General features: G+C 43.6%; 2 protein-coding genes across 2 annotated transcripts in view; one reads left to right on the forward strand and one right to left on the reverse strand.

Moving 5' to 3' along the window:
* LOC128713861 (ankyrin repeat domain-containing protein SOWAHB) overlaps positions 1–20,562 on the forward strand; it is a 91,067-nt gene that overhangs the window by 16,324 nt on the left and 54,181 nt on the right. The window lies entirely within an intron of this gene.
* On the reverse strand, positions 1,523–2,962 carry LOC128713863 (uncharacterized). Its single transcript, XM_053808734.1, has 4 exons — positions 2,884–2,962; positions 2,240–2,487; positions 1,689–2,106; positions 1,523–1,593 (listed from the first exon to the last, which is right to left on the reverse strand). Exons 1-4 carry the CDS (start codon positions 2,960–2,962, stop codon positions 1,523–1,525), a joined length of 816 nt encoding a protein of 271 aa, XP_053664709.1.

The following is a 20,562-nucleotide window of genomic DNA, read 5'->3' on the forward strand; positions in this document are numbered from 1 at the left end:
TATTGCCATTACGCATAATTATTACCATCGGGACGATTTCCACGCTGTGTGTGTTTCGGCCTGCGCAATGATAGTGCTCCGCAAGGAATAAGCATTTGATGAACTTGGTTGACGTTAACTCTTTTTCTCACCGTCACCGCACGTCGTCAATGTCACACAAATTGGGCCGTAAATATCATCTTCCACCGCATCACGAATAAACCGACCCCGCAAAGTAAAACAAAACAGACCAAAAGCATGTGAATCGCATTCCGGCTTTCCTTTCGATTGGTTTGTCAACTCCAATAGGCGGGGACAGGCTGCCGAGTGAAATGGTTAACAGCTTCGGTTTCGGGGCTGTTTAGCTCGCTGAAGGCGCAACCAAACCGTTTCCCATACCGTATCCGTATCGTAAATTAACCGTGCGTGTCTCACGTCCTCGCAACAGTAGCGAGTTCTGCGCCTCATTTCGGGTCGTTATAGTATGCCGTTCTGCCGCAAGTCTTGAAGAAGTGCGCTATCGGTGTTGAGTGACGTTTGTAACGATAGGGCCGTTGAATTAATGCTGCCACACACACGGTGCCACCACGCACCGTGGACACTTCCGTAATTTAGGAACTCCCATACCTTGCGCCCAAACATGCCTCCCCACTTGTAATTTCACGACACGGCTATGAAAAGCATTTAGAACCACAGCGCTGTTAGCTCCGAATCTCACGCGAAGGTGATCGTTCCACTGTGTGACAAACGGAATAAAAATACTCTAATTTGGTACGAGAAAGGGGAAAGCAAATTTATCATTCAGAGTTTACCATGATCTACCCGTAACGATCGCGTCAGAAAATGGTGGGATGGGTGGACCCTTGAATCATCGCTACTGTTTGTAGTGCGGAGATACTCTTCTTGAGGGGACATATTTTTAAAACAAACATCAGTGATGCATTATTAGCGCCCTCCACCCTCACGGTGGCAGAACTTACGGCCGAAGAACGGCGTACGAACGAATGAGTTATGGAAGAAAGGGTGTGGGATGATGAGTGCCTGAAATTGTAATGATGAATAATTTTTGGTGCGGAAGGAAGGTGAATACGAGCTGTAACACCCCATTTCGAAACAAAAACACCGCCACTTTTGACGTGCGTGCTGCGGAACGCGAAGATTCGGTGGATAATTAATGCATTCTTAGGCAAATTATTAGTACGAACATAAAAGTATTCTTGTCAGTTGCGCGAGGCGTGCGAGCGTTTTGAGCGATGACACTCAAGGTTTCGAGTGAACGCGTTACGGCTAGCGTGGAAATTAGTACGTACACGGCGTGTTACATTCGGATCTATTTGCCGAAACCGTCAAAACGAAAGCCAGCCAAAAGAGACGGCAGAGCGAAGGGAAGCCACGATGATTGAGCTATTTGGACGCGATTGCTTTTAATGTACACAAACATAACTACTAAGTAAGTATTTAAAGGATCACTTTACGTTTCCTCTCCCGTTGATGCGCAATCGAGAGTAAAGGATATAAACGGTGATGATTGATGCGGCTGTTGTCACTTGCTGGAAATTTCACGGCATCGAACAGTGGCCGATTCTACGGCACCGCTGACAGCGTGTCGGAAGGCTAGAAGAAGAAGGATAAAACCGTTGGGAAACACATTAGGCACGATCATTACAAAACGGTTAGGTCGGCAAATGCCTTCAGCATGCATTCCGTACCGCTCTGCTCCAGATGGGAGAGGCCAGCCGCCGTCGAACCGGCCGGGCTCGTAACGTCATCTTTCAGCTGTCCCGGGTGACGTCCAGTTTCACGCACCAGCTTGCCGGAACCGAGCACCGTCTGCGATGCCAATCGGTAGGCCAGATCCCGCGGTAATCCCATCCGCACCGCACCATCCGCCAATGCCTCAATCATTACGAACACATACGCCGGTCCGCTGCCAGACAGGGCCGTGATGGGATCCATCATAGCTTCCGGGACTTCCTCACATGTGCCCACGGCTTGAAAGAGTGCCTGCGTTACCTTGCAATCGTCATCGGTGGCAGCAGATCCACGGACGTACACGGAGGCACCGGCACGGACCAACGCGGGTGTGTTTGGCATTACTCGTATTACGCGAGCCGTAGACTCTAGCGACTAATGTTGCGGAGAGGGGGGGAGTACAAAACAACGACAAGAAGGAACCGAAAGATCCCACGTTATCAGCGATCGATTCGATTGATTTTGGGGTGGCTTATCATGCAGGCACAAAAAGGGTAAATAATCACACATTTTCTAGGTCGCGCAACGTTACGCCCATCGCGATCGATATGAATAGTTTACCAGCACTAGCGGGTCGGACGGCCTCCAGGACGCTCGAGACGACTGTGGGCTTGACGGAAATGAAGATGATCTCGGCACCGCTCACCACCGGCAGGTTTTCGACGTACGTCTTGGCACCGAATGCTTTGAAAGCATCAATGTTGGCATGGTCTGAGGGATGGAAGCTTGCCGTCATGCTATCTCCTCGTGTGAGCCCTGTAACCAGTTTTAAAGTTTGGGACTTTTAGCAATATTTGAGGTTATTCATGGAGTTTTAATTAAGTATTTCCTCGCAGTAAGAAGGTGATATCAAACTTTTTAATGAGTTAAGCTTTAAATTGTTATACTTAAGGCACCAAGATTTAGAATACTGAGCTTCGAACTATAAGTAAAACACATTTAACAAGCGTCAAGCAATATTTGCAACTCATATTACACTGCATGCAAGAGCAGAAGTTGATCGCATATTATTGTTTGAGAAACACTTTGGTTTACACAATTGATAGTGGGCCACGGTGCAAAACTTCCCGTGATTTGGGTTATTTTTGATATGCTGCGGTTGCATGCGGTCCACATACGGTTTGACAACAAACTTTGAGAACTTCAGCTCACCAGCGGAAATAAATCCGTTTGCCATGGCTTGTGCCATTTTGCCTCCGCCAAGAAAACCCAATTTCAACAATTTACTCATTGCTGTTCACTGCGATGCGGACATCAAATCAATGCCTGTGCTCCAGAGGAAATCACTCCACAAACTAGCGTTGGGATGTTGGGATGTAGTTTACGGAAATCAACAACACGCCCGTCCATCCAGTGACCATGATGATAGTGCGCCGTGTGAAGCCAATGTTATGAAACGAACCCGATTGCCGATTGCCAATGCTTGGTGATAAGCCTGCATCTTTGAGCTGATACCGAGCGGCTGCTGTCCGCCGGCAGTTCCATAGGCACGGGAATCTTATCAATACGGTGGCGTTAAAGCCAGAACTTCACGCTCTACGCATCTTGCGAGACCAGCAGTGACGGTTGAGCACATTAACAACGGCCACACCACTTCGGTGCTGCGTGTATGTGAAACTTTCGTACCAAACGTGTGTGGGGTGCGTGTGAATTTAAGGCACCCTCGAGCAATTAAAGCGAAATGGCACGATGTTGGGGGGTCCCGGTACCGGAATCCGTCCAAGATCATAAAGTATCTTCCACCGCAACACGATTGCTCCCGGACCTGCGCTTGCCTAATAGGTGCGCGGTAAAACACAAAAGGGTAACAGCTGGAGATGGCGCACTTAAGGGGATTTACACCCACATTTTGTTTAATTTAGTTTATATTATACCGCACGAACTTAATTTAAGTGTAAACGCACCCATATGCTGCTGTGACATGTTTAAACGAAACATAAATAAGCTTACCCCTGTCGCGATTGTGCGAAAGTTGGATGTGCGGAGACAGTAAATCTCGGTCCCGGGTGGTGCGTGGATCAGAGTATGGCTAGTAATTTAAAAAATATAGGAAGTAGTACTGGGATAATAACAAATTTAAACGTTGAATTGAGAACAATTTCCTCGAAAAATGAATTCGGAACAATGTTCCATAGTCAACGTACAACCAGACCCTTTCGTACATGTGTAAACATTTTAGAGGATCACAACAATCGCTCGCTTTTCATGCTCATAACTCGATCATCTTCATAACGCCCCGTTTGTGTGTTAAAAAGCCATGTGCATTTGCGACGCTTGTCATTGTCGTCAGGATCATCATTACCAGCGCCGTTCTTGGCCGTCCGGGCAACCTAGCGCAAGGACAACAGAAGGAAGCATCTGTTTACAAACATGTTGCACAATCCCTTAACGCTCAATTTTCTTACACTGCCACAGTCACAGCGAAGCTAGATGCATTACCGGAATGGACCACTTAAGTCGGTGAAGATCGGTGCTCATCGTTCTTTCCTAGAACGCTGTCGTTTTGTGCTGCGCGTTCGTCCTTGCTTGCTGGCAGCTAGAGAAAAATCTGTTTAACGAGAACCCAGACCAAACGTGTCGGCGCACTTGAACTGTGCGATGGTTTCTTGCCGGAGCTAACTAGCACTTGAAAGACTTATTTATGGGAATGAATCGTGCGTGCGTGTCACTTGTAATTGAAAATATTTTTCTCGGAATTTGGCTACACTTGCCCGAGTTAAGCAGTCTCTGGAAAAGGGCAAGTGTAGCTAGTTACATGTTAATTACTTAAAAAAGTGGGTAATGTTGTTGGTTGCCGAACTGTGCATAGTGTTGTGTTTATGTTTGAATTAATTTTATATTCGAGATGTGGTAATTATTCGTTACGACAAAAATTAACCTCTATTACATCTTTCTTTGCTATGCTTGTGCATTAATGTTTTTGAATAAAAAGTTGTGATGTATGTTTGTTTGGGCACATCGCAATTTTTTTGGTCACTTTGTGATGTTTTTTTTTCGATGCCTCATGACACTTGCTTATTTGTACAAAATACTGATTGGTCAACTTCTCGCTATCAAAGCAAATATATACATTTTTCAAAGCTGCCTATATTTATGACCTATTGAAATCGATACCTCTTGTAAACTGACACTTCTGTTAAAAGGGGCAAAACCCCTAGATGAGAGTTTGCTGCCCAAAACGGCACCATGCATGTTGTCTAGTGTTGAATTCACATCCTTAAGGCGCCTGAATTCTAAACAGCATCATGTGTCACCGTAGGAGCCCGTATTGCGGAGATGAAAAAAATGTGAGGACAGAAAAATACGTCCTAACTGGCTGAAGTGGTGTGTCGAACTTTACATCTTCCACTTCAGTGAAGTGTAAGGTTCAACAGGAGGCGAACGACGCAGCAGAATCTTGGCCCTAAAACAGTCCTTCAAGTTTTTCACCGCATTTCGGCATGTCCACCACTTGAGAGGTATGAAAAATGGACCACAGCCTCTCAGTCAGCCGATTTACACTTCGCTGCCCTTCCTTGCGGGACGTGTTGCAACCCGTAGCGTTCGGGAAAAACGAATTGCTGAGTGGTGTGAGTTGGTTTGCCCGAGCAAAAGAACAAATCTGTAACCGAGTCGACGGCGTGTACCTCCCTTTATCCGTATGTTTTGCAATCCGTTTCTTCGCGTGCTTAGAAACTCAGAAGGCACTCGCTGCTTGCGTGGCACCGAAATTGTATTTGAAAGACATACCTTGGCAGTGGCACCAGTGCGCACCACCAGGGCAAATGTAAGTAAGGATAGAGTGCATCATCTATAAAGCATAACATTAGCATACGAGAGGAATGTCATGTTAATATGGTTATTTCTCGGTATTTATAATATACGAGTGGCGCTTATTAAAATTTTCCTTCGCAGAAACTGCACCATCCGGACAAGACGCGCCTAGTGCCGCGTGTCTGCCGTGTTGTGTCATCATCCTTCCACTGCCCCCGCGAGCCCCGAGAAACGTATACCGCCTTGCGGCCGTTTTTGGTGGACGAGTGTAAGTGGGAACAGCACATTTTTAATATCCACGTACCTACACGTTGGGTCATATGTTTTGCCATATCACTTGTACAACAAATAGACGTTGTCGTCGGGTTCACTTGCTGCGGCAGAACAAGAGCACCGGTCGAAGAAGGACGGAACCAGAAAGAGGCTTTGTTGCTGTGCTATGCTGCCATTACTTCTGATACCGATGCCCCGATGCTGCGATGGAACATGATCCGGTGAAGTAGACGTCACCGAACACAATGTGCTTACGATCATTAAGCAGGCGCGTTTATTCGTACGAAGTGCTGGCGCTTATGATGAGTACATTAAAATTCATATTCATCTTTTGCCAGCTTCTTTCCGAATTGCTTTCCACCTCCGAAACCGTTTACCGGCATGGGACGCTCCGGCATCGTCCATGCGATTGGCCCAGTTACGCTCAAGTCGTCTTGCTAACGACCGTGCGGCCGTCACTGGGAAAAGTCACGAGGGTAAACCACTGGAGGAAACAAGCAGGAGTAGCAAGCACGCAGTTATGTCCGTACATAAATGTTTATTACCAGCTATGTTTAATATTATCAAAAATTATTAAATGTCTTCTGTATGGTTTAATGTTTTCGCTCATCCCCCACGTTAGCCAAGCAGGGGTACGGAGTTGAAGTTCGTTCTCGGAAGTGTGCCGTTGGTAAACATCTCGTAGTGTTCATTAGGAGGACAGATTTTTCCGTTTGGTAAACAGGTTTTATGGAAAAAGTGTAATCCTTGCCGTGCGTTTTGATGTCTTCCACAAAGTGATAAAAGTGAAATTTTGCCAAATTAAGGACCACGTGCGGTGTATTTTTAAATTTATTCTGCACTGTAAGATACGCTCTTTGTACGGATTGATTTTTTTATGATTTTATCACGAATTATTTGAATAATTGACGAACGGTAATGGAACTAATTGTTAAAGCGATACATTTGCAGCATTGTCTATGTGAATATTGGCACACATTCAATGAGCGTGGAATTCAATCCAAGTTTAGAAAAGTCTAGAGGAATTAACATTTTAATTGGTTGTGATGTCAAAAAGAAGTTTATAAAAATATACAAAAAAAAAACATTATTCGTTCTGTCGTACATGTGGTAGGTGTGAATAGATGTTGCACAATTTATATTTGTACGAGCAGCGCAATACAAATAAATTGGTCAACTTCAGCTTCCGGTTTCAACCCAGAGAAAAATTGAAACATGGGCTTTCGTAGCTGCGCTACATCTTCTACAACATGGGACAAATATCGTTCTAGCCGTAGTTAAACGGACTGTTCTATAAAAAGAGCACTTTGTCGTTGTGTTCGGTCGGTTCGGCCCAATCCAGAAACATTGTACCACAAAAATTGGTATCGGAAGCACTAGGTAATGAATTAGTTTTTCGGCCACGCCGTAAACATGTTAATAGATATTAGGGTGTCAGACGTGTGACAGCTTCCAACCAATCTTGTGGAAAAGTCATTTTTCTCCACCATCAATACGGCGGCTGTGTAGGGTCTTTCCTCCCTTAAGTAAGCGCCGGGGCTTCGGTTTGCGACGCAAACGTAGACAGTTTTCGGAGGTGGTGCAGAATGTTGCAACGAACAAAAGATTTCGGCTTAAATGGCCTCTTTTGTGGCCTTTTTCGTGGGACCACTGCCCCAACATCGATCGATCGATTGTATGCATCTTATACAGTCTCCTACACACCCGTACGGCATCGAATTCGTTTCGAGTCGATCCGACATAAATTGTCCTTCTCATAAGACCTCCGGCAATAGTATGCTCCGGTTGGTAATGGTTGAAATGTTGCGTAGGTTAAAAAAAACCCCGAACCTGAACAAAAAGTCATACGAAGCAAACGAAATAAATCAAACCAGTTCAACCGCCATGAGGACATGTAGCATTTGGATGACATTTTTTCAGCCTGCAGCGTCAACTAGCACGAAACGAAATTTGCTGAGTACTTGACAAGATTGGCCGAGGGTTTGATGGAAAAGTAAAGCGTAAGATTATCCTTTGCGCGACGTTTTGTTTCTTCGTACGACTGAGGTTAAACGACACTAACGACGTCGAGTTATGTGACCTGGCGTCAAAGGTGGTCCGGGCTGGAGCTGGAGCCGCAACACGCTCAGTAGTCAGTACAGTCGGGCAAGACGATGGACGAATCGGGCAAGCATAGAAAATGACAACACCACATGAAGGAAGCCGTGGATGTTGATTGCTTGGCGCCATCTGCTGCACTTTAAACAAGCTTCGCCTCTAAACAATGGAAGTCCGACAGTCCATCAAGCCGTCATGCGCGCGACAATGATTAAGATGACACTGGACATAATTGGGCAAAGGTATGGAGCATTACAGAAGACAAAAAATGGCCCAAGAAAACGGAGAACAATCACGAAACTTGCCTTTCTTTTTTGTTGTTTATTTTAAAGCAAGACCGTCCATTGCAAGATTCTTGTATGAGAAATAGTTTACTGTTCAAAAATCTCCGTTGAAGTTTCTGTTATGTTTCCATAATTGGAATGGAGTTTTTTTTATAAATGTTGTTGGAATTTGGAATATAGAAAATATAAATTGACAGAAAAAATGCACCAAATAACTCTTGGGCAGTGAGATATGATCCTCCAACGTAGATGTGGAATAAAGAATCTCAATTTGCATGGATTTATGTACGTGTAAATACTCCAACATTGTCACCATACACGTAATGGCCATAGTTCACCAAGAAGTTCCTCCTATTCATAGCATGTCCAGGGCAAAGACGAATCGTTTATGAGTAATAGCATAAACCTGATGTCGTCGGAAGCTGCAATTGTATTCAGTAGGAGTAAGAAGCTAAAAGCTATGCCATGCAGTGAAAAGACAACCTTAACTTAACGACATTTTCGGAATAACCTTCAATATTGAACACTTTTTAGAGGGTTAATTTATTTACTAAACGCGATTTCCATTCTTCCGAATGTGTTAAGTACATCATTTAAATCTCGATTATATCTTGAGTGGCGATGCTTTCAAACATACGACGTACTAGCATTAAAACCTCTGCGTTTATTGTCGTATCTCGAGGTTGTTTTATTTCCTGGCACATTCAGGCATCGTTCCCGAATTCTCTAAAGTCTGACCACAACAGTCTGTTTCAGAATTCATTACTTCTGGCTGCGGCAATTAGAACAACAATTAGAAACGCAACCATGGATGATTGTTTGCGTAATATGACAACGATACTTGGAGATAAAATCTCGGGATAATTTTCCTAGAAGTCAAGTAAACTTTAACAATCTTTATATATCTACGTTTTATTCGTCAAACTTTCTTCAGTAGGAAATTTGTTTTTACTTTATTCTATTTTCTCTTAAATATAAGTAATTTTCCATTTGTTCTACAATAATTGATTTCACAAAACTTTACATAAATTTATATGAATAATCAATATTTCAATACAAAACGTTTAGTTCAATAATTTAAATTTCAACTAACTGTGCCGGTGACTAACGATTAGACCTCCTCAAACCCTCAAACAATCGTTTGGATGGTTGTGCATTTGGATTGCCTGCCAATTGGCAGTATACATCGTCGCCACTTGTACAGCACGCAAAACTGCCGTACGAAAAGAATGAATGGAAATCAGCATCGCGGAAGCTCCATGGCGCAAGTGAGAAGGTTGCCTCACCACAAACGGTACGGCGCCCGACAGCATACGGTGGTGCCCGGTTGCAGACCACACTTCGCTCGTACGGTGGTGCTGCATTTTGAATGGAGTCCCCGGTTCGCATGTTGAACGCCCCATGTTTACGGAAACAGTCATTGATAAATTAATAAATTTCCTGATTCGGTTGTGGTCAGTGTTGGTGGAAAAGTTTATGGTCGGTTCTCCGGCGATCGTTTTTCGGTTTACGCAATGGAGGCATATGCGTGCCCGTTTGGCTTTACTGGCGAATCTTGTGAATAAGACCTCGAAAGGACTCTACTGTTTTGCACCCCCCGGCATACTTTCGTCTCCCGTCCCAACGACTGCCAGTCCACCGGTAACGATTACCGAAAATTTCCAAATTGAAAAAGATCGCATCGAATTAAAAGGTTGGTCGTACTCGTAATCGAAGTAAATTGCGGATAATAAATTTAAATGCTGCTGTATTGGGTTGAACAAACCGGAACCATTTGCAAGGACCGTTCGCGGACGCGTTTCGCACCGCAATAGGCCGCAGAGCAGTACGAACCACACGGAACAATACGAAATGCAGGTCTTCATTGCTGCAGCCGAGTGATCGATGATTATTGCAATCGCAACCGGCTGTTCGTGCAGGTATGTACGAATTTCGACTGCAACCCATGACCGTCGCAGCAGCCTGCGAAACGATGCTGTGGATAGGTTGGGTGCGGTGGTAGGTGCAGAAGGGCACGGTGCAAAAGGCTACCGATACGCCTGTTAATGATTTAATGTGATGCTTCCATTGGCTGTTGTGCAATGGGCATGGAACGTATGCCGAATGCAAATATATTTATACCTTCGCAAGAACATTTTATCCTGATCGCTTTTTGCTGTGCATAATCATCTGATTATTAGATGGAAATCTGGATTCCACAATATACTCAATAGAGTACACACTCTCAAAGTCTCTATTCAATGGTGGTATAAAAAATGAGACCTAAAAATCGTGCAACCTATGACCACCGACCCTTAAGTATCAGGTCGCGTGAACCCTCTACCACGGCTGTCTCGGTGGTTAATGAGGAATTGAAAGAAAAATAAATAGACAGACAGAAATTAGAACAGATGAGACACGCTGGCCGAAGATATACTGCCAAGGAGGAGGTTTCTCCACCGTTGCGAAGACGGCACCAGCACCGAAATGATTTATGCGCTGTTTGAAGTAAAATATTGCGTTCGCGTCTCGTTTTGGTGGTTAGGCTGTTTTTTCACCAAGATTTTCCCTCCTACGTTTTAGCCAATAGCGATTGTTGGTGCGGTGGTCTCTTTCTGGGTTCTGGTTGCATGCATGCCGTCTATTCATTGAATTGTTCTTGCTCATCCGTTTGCATATACTTTTTTCTGCTTTGCCCTAGTGTTGTTCCCGCTGCTACTATTGTACGAACCTATTATTCATAGTTTTGCTTTCCTTTTTTGCTGCGTTCCACATATTTTCTCGCGTTTCAAGCACCTTCCACCCGACCAACTGTCCAAGGTCTGTCGTTTAGTTGACGTGGTTGAACATTTTTTTAAAATCTGATGTCTTGGTTTCAGTTTTGCCATCTCTATTTTCTTTTTTCGTATTTCTATCTCAGAGATTCTTTATGCGTTTGAGGCTAGTCAAGTGCAGCTCTTTGCGAGAACAAAACTGGCAAGACCATATCTAAACCTAAGCCATCTTCAATCCTCGAATTGCTGTGGTACAGCTGTGAAGTTGTTGGAGATCGCAGTGGTGGTCCAACAATGTGTACGATATGTTGGTGAGAAGCTGGGAGTTGGTTTATTAGATAAATTGAGCATTATTTATTGCCATAACGTCATCTTGGGTTTCCATCACGTCTACGTATCAAATCGCGGTTTAAAGTGCTTCTGTTAGGCTTTAAGACGTTCGGGCAGATAATAAATGAGATGTCAAAGGGCTATTGCTACTGTTTAAGCGGCTACTAATAGGGCAGCACAGCCAGTTGAAATTGACGTTGTATCGATGGAGTGCTCACTGTTAAGATTTACAATTTGTTTAGGAGTTTACTTTATATTGCTACTTTGGAGTAATATTTTACTTAATGATCAAAAACCTTTATAAAAACTATTTATGGTGTATTTAGCGCTATGTCTCTGTATTTTTAAAACAACTTAAACTTATTGCTAACATTCTTGATGGCTCGACCATTCCAACCGTGTATCATCGCAAGAATCTGTCGATCCCTGGCGAAAGCAGGAAGTATTTATTATTTACATATTTATCAATTCCCGGTAGCCATGTTTTAAGTGGCAGCTAACTACCGATGAAATTGATTTTCAGACAGTCAAAGCAAAACTCGGTAAATTATCTTTTTTTTGTTTTGTTCGCGAATACTTTCTTCCCGACGGCCGGTCCTACCCACTACCTGGCCCGACACGGGTGGACACCTTTCCTTTGGCACTGTTTGTCATCGAACATGGGAGGACGTGTGCGGAACAACTAGTTGCTAAATGGGCACGCACGATTGCATGAGGCCACGTACGTGCTGCTGGTCCCCGGTTTCATCGATGCTGCATTGACGGCAGTTATGATTGGAAACAAGTCCTTCGGGGCATCGTTGAACACAGTTAGGTGGCTGCTACTACTACACATTTCTGGCAGCCACCGTGTGTGGTTGCGTGGTTCAACGTCGCGTTTGGGGCGAGTATGAAAAAGTATAAAAATAATTATGTGTACACCAGGGCTGACTGACCCAATGCATCTCGGTCGGCCAAGAATCCCGGGCGATCGCTGCGTTGGATGGATCTCCGGCCGCATCCAAATAAAAGAGTGGTATCGGCAAATAAATAACACATGTTCGTGGAGCGAGAGATATATATCCTTCAAATTGAAATACAAACAATTACAAGTCCTAAATCGATTTTCTTTAATTAAGTCTACCAACTTGTCCGGTACTGCCCTGCCCACCATGGGCTGTGGTGCTGTGCTCTGCTCTGTTCTGTGCTCGAATAATGCTGCGTGCGTTGGTGAAAAATGTGTTTCCAATATAAAATGCCCTCGGAGAGCACAGGGGCCACTCATATGTGACGCTGTTTTGCATCGTTTGGTTAAGATTATGATTGTTGTCCTGTTTACACATATTCTTACCGATGTTGACTATCAGGATAACCCTTTGAAAATCGAAGCTAAAGCAAAGTTTTGATGTTATTTCATGTTTGGAACTATGGAAGCATTTTGAACAACTGTTTAAAGAACAATATTTTCCTCGTCCATTCAAGGGTTTAAGCATGAATGCTGGACTGCTTTCTTGGGCCAACTCATCTCATCATGCTACCAGCCGTCGGCGTGGCGAAGGTTCTTGTTAGCAAACACCTTGCACCGTGGTGAAACTGCACGGCATTAGAGGGCACGCACGATGGGGATCGACGTGCGGCCCAAGACAAAGATTGCGGCCGTACAATTGTTCATCCATTATCTTTAGCTTTAAAGCTGAAATGCACCAGACGCTGCATTATTATTAGAGTGGTATGCACACCAAAGCAGTGCACTTGCAGACACAAGATAACGAGCTTTCGAAAAAGGCCGAAGGGAAGGAAGTACGAATAACGGAAAGTAACCCAATCGGACCAGTAAGGACTTGCAGGTTGCGGACTTTTAAGGGCTTTCGGGAGAGCCAGAGCGAACCAACAAGAAAAAAAAAGTCCGTACAAAAGGAACTGCTGTTGGAAACGAATCGAAATGTAAATTATCAATTTAGCTGCACAAAATGTTGCACCCGGAAGGTTTCGGACGCTGGGCCCGGTTCGTTGTTTGCTTGCGATTGTCCGTTCGACTCCAGTGTTACGCCATTCGCCCGTTCACAGATACGGCTGTGCAGAAAGAATGGATTTAATGGTGCTTAACGCTACCGAAATTAGCACTAATTGACTAAGTTTTTGTTCTTCATCGGGATGTGCTACTTGCGATCGATTTGGTGCGCAGACAACTTGTGTTGTGAAGTGTTGAAAGTTGTCAGATTTGACCAGTTTTTGCCCAGCTTCGTTCACTCTGAATGATTGCTTTGTTTATCGCTCTATTGAATGGTGGTGAAAACGCACGTTCTGAAGATGTATCGTGCGCAGGTTATTATTTTGGCTGAAAGTGAGTTGCTTTTTGGTCCTTTCTATTACGTGCTGTAGAGCTTACGTTACAATGTTGCCCAGTCACTTTCCCACACGCCAATGTGGTCGTGGTCGAAGTATCGTTTCTTTATTTATCGTATTGTTATTAACGAAAGATTTCGTGCCTAATGAGTTCTTGGAGTTGGTTTTGAAGCGTTTTTTTATAAAATAATTAATAGTTGAGCTTAGACATGCAGTGGTTGGACAGTCGAATCAGTAACGCACGGTGTATCTTCGTCTTGAACTTCAGAACTTCAGGTCTTGAATAGAACCAGGTATTCCTATTATTTCTGGCTTTTCTTGACGATATTTCCCGCTTGTGCAAAGTCAGTCCTGCTTTTAGAGAACTAGTTTGGATTAGTTTTAGTACTGATTATGTTGTGGGATAATGTATAAATAACGCACCAGTACGAAGACACAGCAATGGGAAATTTGGTAAACATTTAAAGTGGGCCTTATCAGCTATTCGTCTTGATCCATAATATTACCACATTCAGATGTTTATTTTCGCCACAGTTATTGTATTGCTACACGAGTAATTTATTTCTCAGGGTTGTTGAGATAGCGATCCAAGTTGCTTGAACCCATCTTGGCCGGCGCTTTAGCACCCAGCGCAACCGTTCCCAATCCCATCTACGGTATTTAATTTGAAGTCAAAAATGACGTTAAACAACGGTATGCCATATTTTTAGCATGCTCCCTAATTTAAGCTAAATAATAACGCGCTGGCCCGAAATGCGGTACAAGAAAATTCCTACTAATTGCTATCAGTGCATCAGTTTTCTTGTCGTTCTAATTGAAAACATTCTCACCACGAGGGCGCGAACGCTCTCAGTGCTCCGGTGGTGCGCACTTTTGCCGCTTGTTATAATGCTGCCCTGTGTAAACACCCGGGCTTACAATTTACATTCGGTCTAACACGACGTTAAACATGATGAACTCCTATGCTACCTTCCGTGGCCACCGTTTACGGGGACGGGGTGCCAACGCGGACATTACGGGCAGGCACACAATCCCGGGCACAACACCACTCTCGGTGCTCTAGAATGGTGTGTTTGGGCGCCGGGGGTCATCGAGCCGGGTGCGGCAGCGTGGCGAAGAATCGATAAATTATACACCGCGTGACAAACTAGCCGTATAGCCAAAAACAAGCGTAAACATATTTACAACCATAGTGTGTGCTCAAAATTTTGGTGTAAGTATGAATCGGAAAGAAAACAGGGTATGTGCAGCAAATCAAAAGATTTCCTAAAGTGCAGCAGTTCGATTTACAGCGCTGTCTAGGAAACAGGATGCAGTTTTGCAGCTGAGGCAGGTTGAGTTTCACCGACCGCATTAGTCGCTGTGATTTAACGCATTTAATAAGATGCATGTTTATGTTCTATGTTTCTGTTTTTTTTGTGTCTGTCCCGATCTCGTCACCGACATTTTCCGCGGAATCATTTCGGCAGCAAAAACCCGTTCCACACGAACTGCATGTTGTCACTTTGCCGTGACATCCATTAAACAAGGTGTATGGATACATGCGTGTAAGTGCCAATTCGTTACGAAAATGTCTTCGTTCATCAGCTTTCCGCTAGCGCGACTTTTGACTAGTATGACACGATGTTTGTTTTGTCATAAAATTGCTAACATCCTGGTACAACCGGGAACGCTGATTGGCCCATCGTGATGATATTTTTAGCAAAACATAAGCCCTTATGGAAATTGGCAGTCACCTTGGCATATGGTACGGGTTGTTTGAAATTACAGTTAATAATACAGCTTTGGGTTTTGTTTTTGTATCTTTTCAAAAAAATGTTCTTTTTTTATATTATCTTTTTGGAGGTGATTAAATGATGATGTAGCACAATAACTGAACAGTACAATAATCTGCATCGTAATAAATCATTATTTGATACAAAACTGTCCTAGGCTCTATGGATGCTGCCCGAGGGTAACTTTCATTCACCATTAGCATTACCATCGTCATCATTATGCTCCGGTATCACGAATAATTTGTTGTTTTTCGTAACAGACATTTTTCTAGCACATCTTGTATCCCGTAGGCGGTCGTGTGCTTTTACTTTTGTTCGCTCTTGCTTGTTATCTGAGCAATTTTTTGTCTGTGGTTTGCTTTCATCGTGGCAGCTAGCACCAACTACTTTATTCTATACTCCAAATTCTCCGTTGCAAGAGTCTTGTACTGATGGGTGGGTAAAACATACTTTTTTTCCCAAACATAGAACTGTTTGCTGCGAAGTACGGCTAGCTTTCTCTAGAGCTTCTTTTCATCTATCGTATTGTAGTCTGTCGATACATAAGCTTGGGGTCGCTTCTGCTAGTTACATTGGATCACATTGTTAGTCATGCCAGAAAGTACTAACCGACAGGAGTACTTTACTTTAAGACTCAAATGATCATTCAATGCATTAAAGGCAATTATCGTACAATTTTTATTAAATGAATTCCTAACAATACAATAAAATTTTACCCACTTTTACCGCCATACGTTACATTACGCATGTGAAGCTGGATATACTTGCACATGAACAAGAGTCACAGCACATAACACACCGTTTGCCGGTGACGGAACGCAACTAAAGATTTTTGGTAAATTATGCATAATTAGTTGAATTAATCAGGCATTAGGTAGTACATCCAATCGTGACTCATGTCTGTGTTTGTACTTTTTTGTCATAACATTTGAAATATTCACCATGTTTTTAACACACTCGAAAGCGGCACGAGGGTCGTAAATTACGAAACAGACGAGCGTCAACCAACCGAAGCCTGCACCGCACAGTCACGTTAGGAATGCGTTGAAATATGCTTGGTAAGAAAATTTATTGTTTTACATGCGTACTGCTCCGTAGAACGGTTTTTTTCTTGTGTGTGTGTGAGGGTGTCGCGTACGGGACCAGGGGGGAAATAAGAACGCAACGCTCATCAAACCTATAGGGAAGACACACACGGAAATCACAGGACAGTGGAAAGTTGGCTTTTTTCCCGACCCCGGGTGCGTTAACTGCAGCTCTTGAGCTCATAAACCACATAAAAGCAGTTCCAACCGATAATAAACCCTGCGCCGTGTTTTTCGATTTGATTGCGGCATCGTTTAGTCAGGCGCGTGGTGGAAAGCACAGCACCAACAAAAAACAACAACAGCCGGGGAAAAAAACGCTGAAAGATGCTTAATGCATTTATGGCCCGCGCCAAAACGGGAAAGGAGAGGCACTGTTTAGACAAGATGCAGCCATAAAATTATCTATATGTCAAACAATTTTAGATAAATGAGACTAAAATACGAACTCTGACATGGTGGACGATAAAAGCTGATTTACGCTTGTGTGTTTCCGATTGAGGGTTCATTCGCCGAATGCTACGACCTACCGGTGATGTAGCTCACTTCCAGTTGAAAAGTGTTGCTGTTTGCACTTTATCCTATGAGGTGCTTTCTTACCTGCTGAATTGTTAAATTATCTTTCAATTTTGAATATCAATAATTGAGTGCAACAGAGAAAAGAAAACTGCAATCGGCTTTCTGACAGATGCAGCCGATCGTTAAGCACGTTTTATCACTTTCAACTATGTTGTAGACGTACAACCAAATCAACATCATGCGGTCGCCACATTCTTGCGATGTGTGGTCTCCTCCATCTAGGTCGTGATCGTGGCTAAAAACCATCGTCTTGTAGGTCACAGATTCGGGATGGGGAGCTTGAAGATGATTTAGCGCACGAATCGGAGCAGTAAAAATGAGTAATTAGCCCTTTTTTGGGTTGTCACTTGTCGTCTGGTGGAAAGCATCGGTCGGGAAGGGAAAGCACCAGTAGACGCAGAACGAATAAATGAAATCTCTACCCGGCCCCAGAGAGACCTCAGGGATTTCTCAGCGATGGGACGAAACCGTTCCGAGGGAGGGTGCAACAGCAAAAGATGACAGTAGCATTTACAACTCACTCACATATCAGAGCATCTGCTGTGAGCGCAACACAACAGTAGCAAATCTGCTAAAGGAACGAAGAGAAAAAAACACACAGGGACAGCGATAGCTATAAATCGAATGGAAAACATCTTTTACACACTTCAGTATGGCCAAAAACTATAACGTCGAACTCGCGTTTATCATACTTTTTCGAAGACAGCGTCGGGAATGGGAAGTGTGTTTCACTGACGGAACACATGTTTTCAGTTTAGTGATACAAGGATTTCTATTTCGAAATATCGCCATTGGAGACGATGGGAAAAGTTTGTGTAATCGTTCTCCATCAGCCCGGTCGGGCGGATATGCTAGGCGAAAGGCATCCCCGATCGCTACTGTACGACAAATAATCAATGTACTATCAACTGGGACATCTGTCGAAACAACGCGTGGGGAAATAAGATAGAAAAATGTCTCTTTCGATAACCGAAGAGGCGATTTTCCTTCGGTTAAATCAACAATTCTTTTTTCGTGAAGAAGTCAAACATTGAAGATATGAGTCGGATCATCTTTGGGTGGGGGTTTTATGTTGAGCTGAAGGGTTTTCCGTTTTCACGTTCATTCAAGTTACACTAATTAACATACTCGCACCGGCTAATCCGGTAATGCTGTTTTTCTCACACCGTACCGTGCCCCGTCGGGTGATGATTCCACCCAGCGAGAAGATTTATACAAAATTTTTAACATTCCGTACCATGCCACATGTGCGCTACGTACTACGCCACACCAATAAATTAGATTAATTATTTCCCTTTTTTTCCGCTCGACTTTTGGCTCATTTGGGTTCGTTTCACTCCCGCACCTTCATGTTCATCATCATCAGCATGTTGTTTTTATTTCGAACGTCTCGTTGATGGCGTTGCTGCTGCTGCTGCTAGTGAAGCACATACATGGGCATTCACAGTTTGTCATAAATTAATTTGCATATTTCTTCGTTCGTAAAGAGAGACAGGCGCACGTGATAGGGCGAAGAATTCTTGCCTGCTCCCGTTCTGTCACACGCTGCCTACATTCGTTTGCCCAATTTCGTGTGAAGCTAATGTGCGTGGATAACCGGTAGCGGTCTGGGAAAATGTTCTCATAAAACATTGCAGAAGATGCGACTCTTTTCGGCTAACTTCCGGCTCGGTGAAGGCTCGTGTTATGAAGGAAGAACGCGTTTGCCTCCTTTTGCCATACGGTTGACGCGATGCTAATTACTAAAAATCCCTCATCCTTGTTATGGCTGCGAACGTACGAACGTCGCTGGTTAGCTGGCAGATTCCGTGGAAGGATGATAATTTTAGCCACGAGTCGTGCGTCCAACGCTTCACAGCTCATTTCCACGAAATATGTGGATTCGAAACGACAAGGTGTGGTGTGAGGGTTTTCTCGCGTAAGATTACACCGTATTGTCATCGTTCGGTGGAAATTCGCTCATCTCGGTAATATAATGACAGTGACGATCACGGTTGGACGAAATTGCTGATGAACGGTGAACAATCGGCAAATGGTAGAATGTCGTAAACATATCCATCATCCAAGGTGAGCAAACGCGGCGAGAAAAGCAGAAGGCTTTTTTTTCGTTTTGTTTGCAATTAAATTAACTGGTAAACATAATCATTTAGTAAGTATTCGTCCAACCCGATCGTTTGTTTGTTTTTTTATTGCTGCTTGTTTGCTAATTTATGTTTATATTCATTCTGCGTTTTAGCAGTGGTGTGCCTTTTTGAAAGGAAATCTTTTGAAAGGAGTCATTAAAATCATCATTGGGTTTCCAACACATTTAGCCATCTCTAAGCATTCATGTAACTGTGAAAATACTCTAAAGGTTCGCGAATATTTCAGATTACTACAGAGCTCCATAAATAGTATCCCGTGCTGTAGAAACTAAAATCTCATATTATGCCCTTTAAAAGTACTCTCTAGAAAAGACGACTCGATAGAAATCTCAAGAATATTCTGAACAGAGTTTGTTGTGTTTTATGAATCTTGAATGTTGAAATCCAGCATTAAAGATTCATGAATCTTCATAATAGAGATTTTTAGTTATTCGTTCGATTTCGAGCGTCAAGATTTAATGAATCTGATTCAGACTCATCCAACATAACAATTTTACACAGTAAGACACTGCCGAAAGATATGTTGCATTACTTCTACGATGAAGTTACGCTCTCTAATAGTCTTAAATCATTCAATACGCATGCAAGGATTAAAAATTCTTTTTATTTGTGCAAACATTTCGCTAACTTTCTTCGGACATGACATTAAAGTTTATCAGCTTCCGAGAAACGGTTAAAAGTTTCTCCAGCCACACACCGGAGCGGAACTATTGCATAGCCAAAAAAGCAGTGGTGGTAATAAATTTTGATTAACCATAAAGATTAATAGTGGGAGATTTAAAAAGTTCGTTTTTTTTTTGGTCTCGTTACTACTATTCGGCTAAGAATGTAGTGTACGATGCGGTCTCACATATGTTCCCCACCTTCAATACCCGGGGCCTGTCGGTACTGAAGCGCTGTACTCCGTTCCCTGTCTTCTCCGAGCAGATTGGTCATGTTCTGTGGCGTAGCCGTGGCTACACGGGGCTACATCATTTTTGTGCCGGAAGTTTTTACCGGGCATAGCACGACCGGGGGTCGCCAATTTCCTGTCCAGCTCTCGGTTGACCAACCGAATTGAGCAACCGGAAAAAGTGCCTTTTTCCATAAGAGCGTTGAGAGTACTCGGCACTGCTCAACTACTCCCCGGTGGCCGATGGTCGAAAAAGTGGTCAGCTTTACCTTTCGGTGGACCATCGCCCCGGTATTACAAGCTACATTTCGTTTTAACTCATGCCCCCTTCATCTTCATGCCCCCGCCATCACACGAAGGAAGATGAGGATGCGTTAATTAAAGCGGTCAGCCCCAAGCGAGGTTTCGGGGAGTTTATGTGAACTGATCCGTCCCCCGTACCCCTATCTCTCCCGTTGTTCAATCTTACCACTACCGTGTGTCGGAAAATTGTATACGCGTGTGTGAAAGTGGGAAACGGTGTGTGTGTGTGCGTGTGTCT

The sequence above is a fragment of the Anopheles marshallii genome, chromosome 3, assembly GCF_943734725.1.
Source record: "Anopheles marshallii chromosome 3, idAnoMarsDA_429_01, whole genome shotgun sequence".
Classification (NCBI taxonomy): domain Eukaryota; kingdom Metazoa; phylum Arthropoda; class Insecta; order Diptera; family Culicidae; genus Anopheles; species Anopheles marshallii.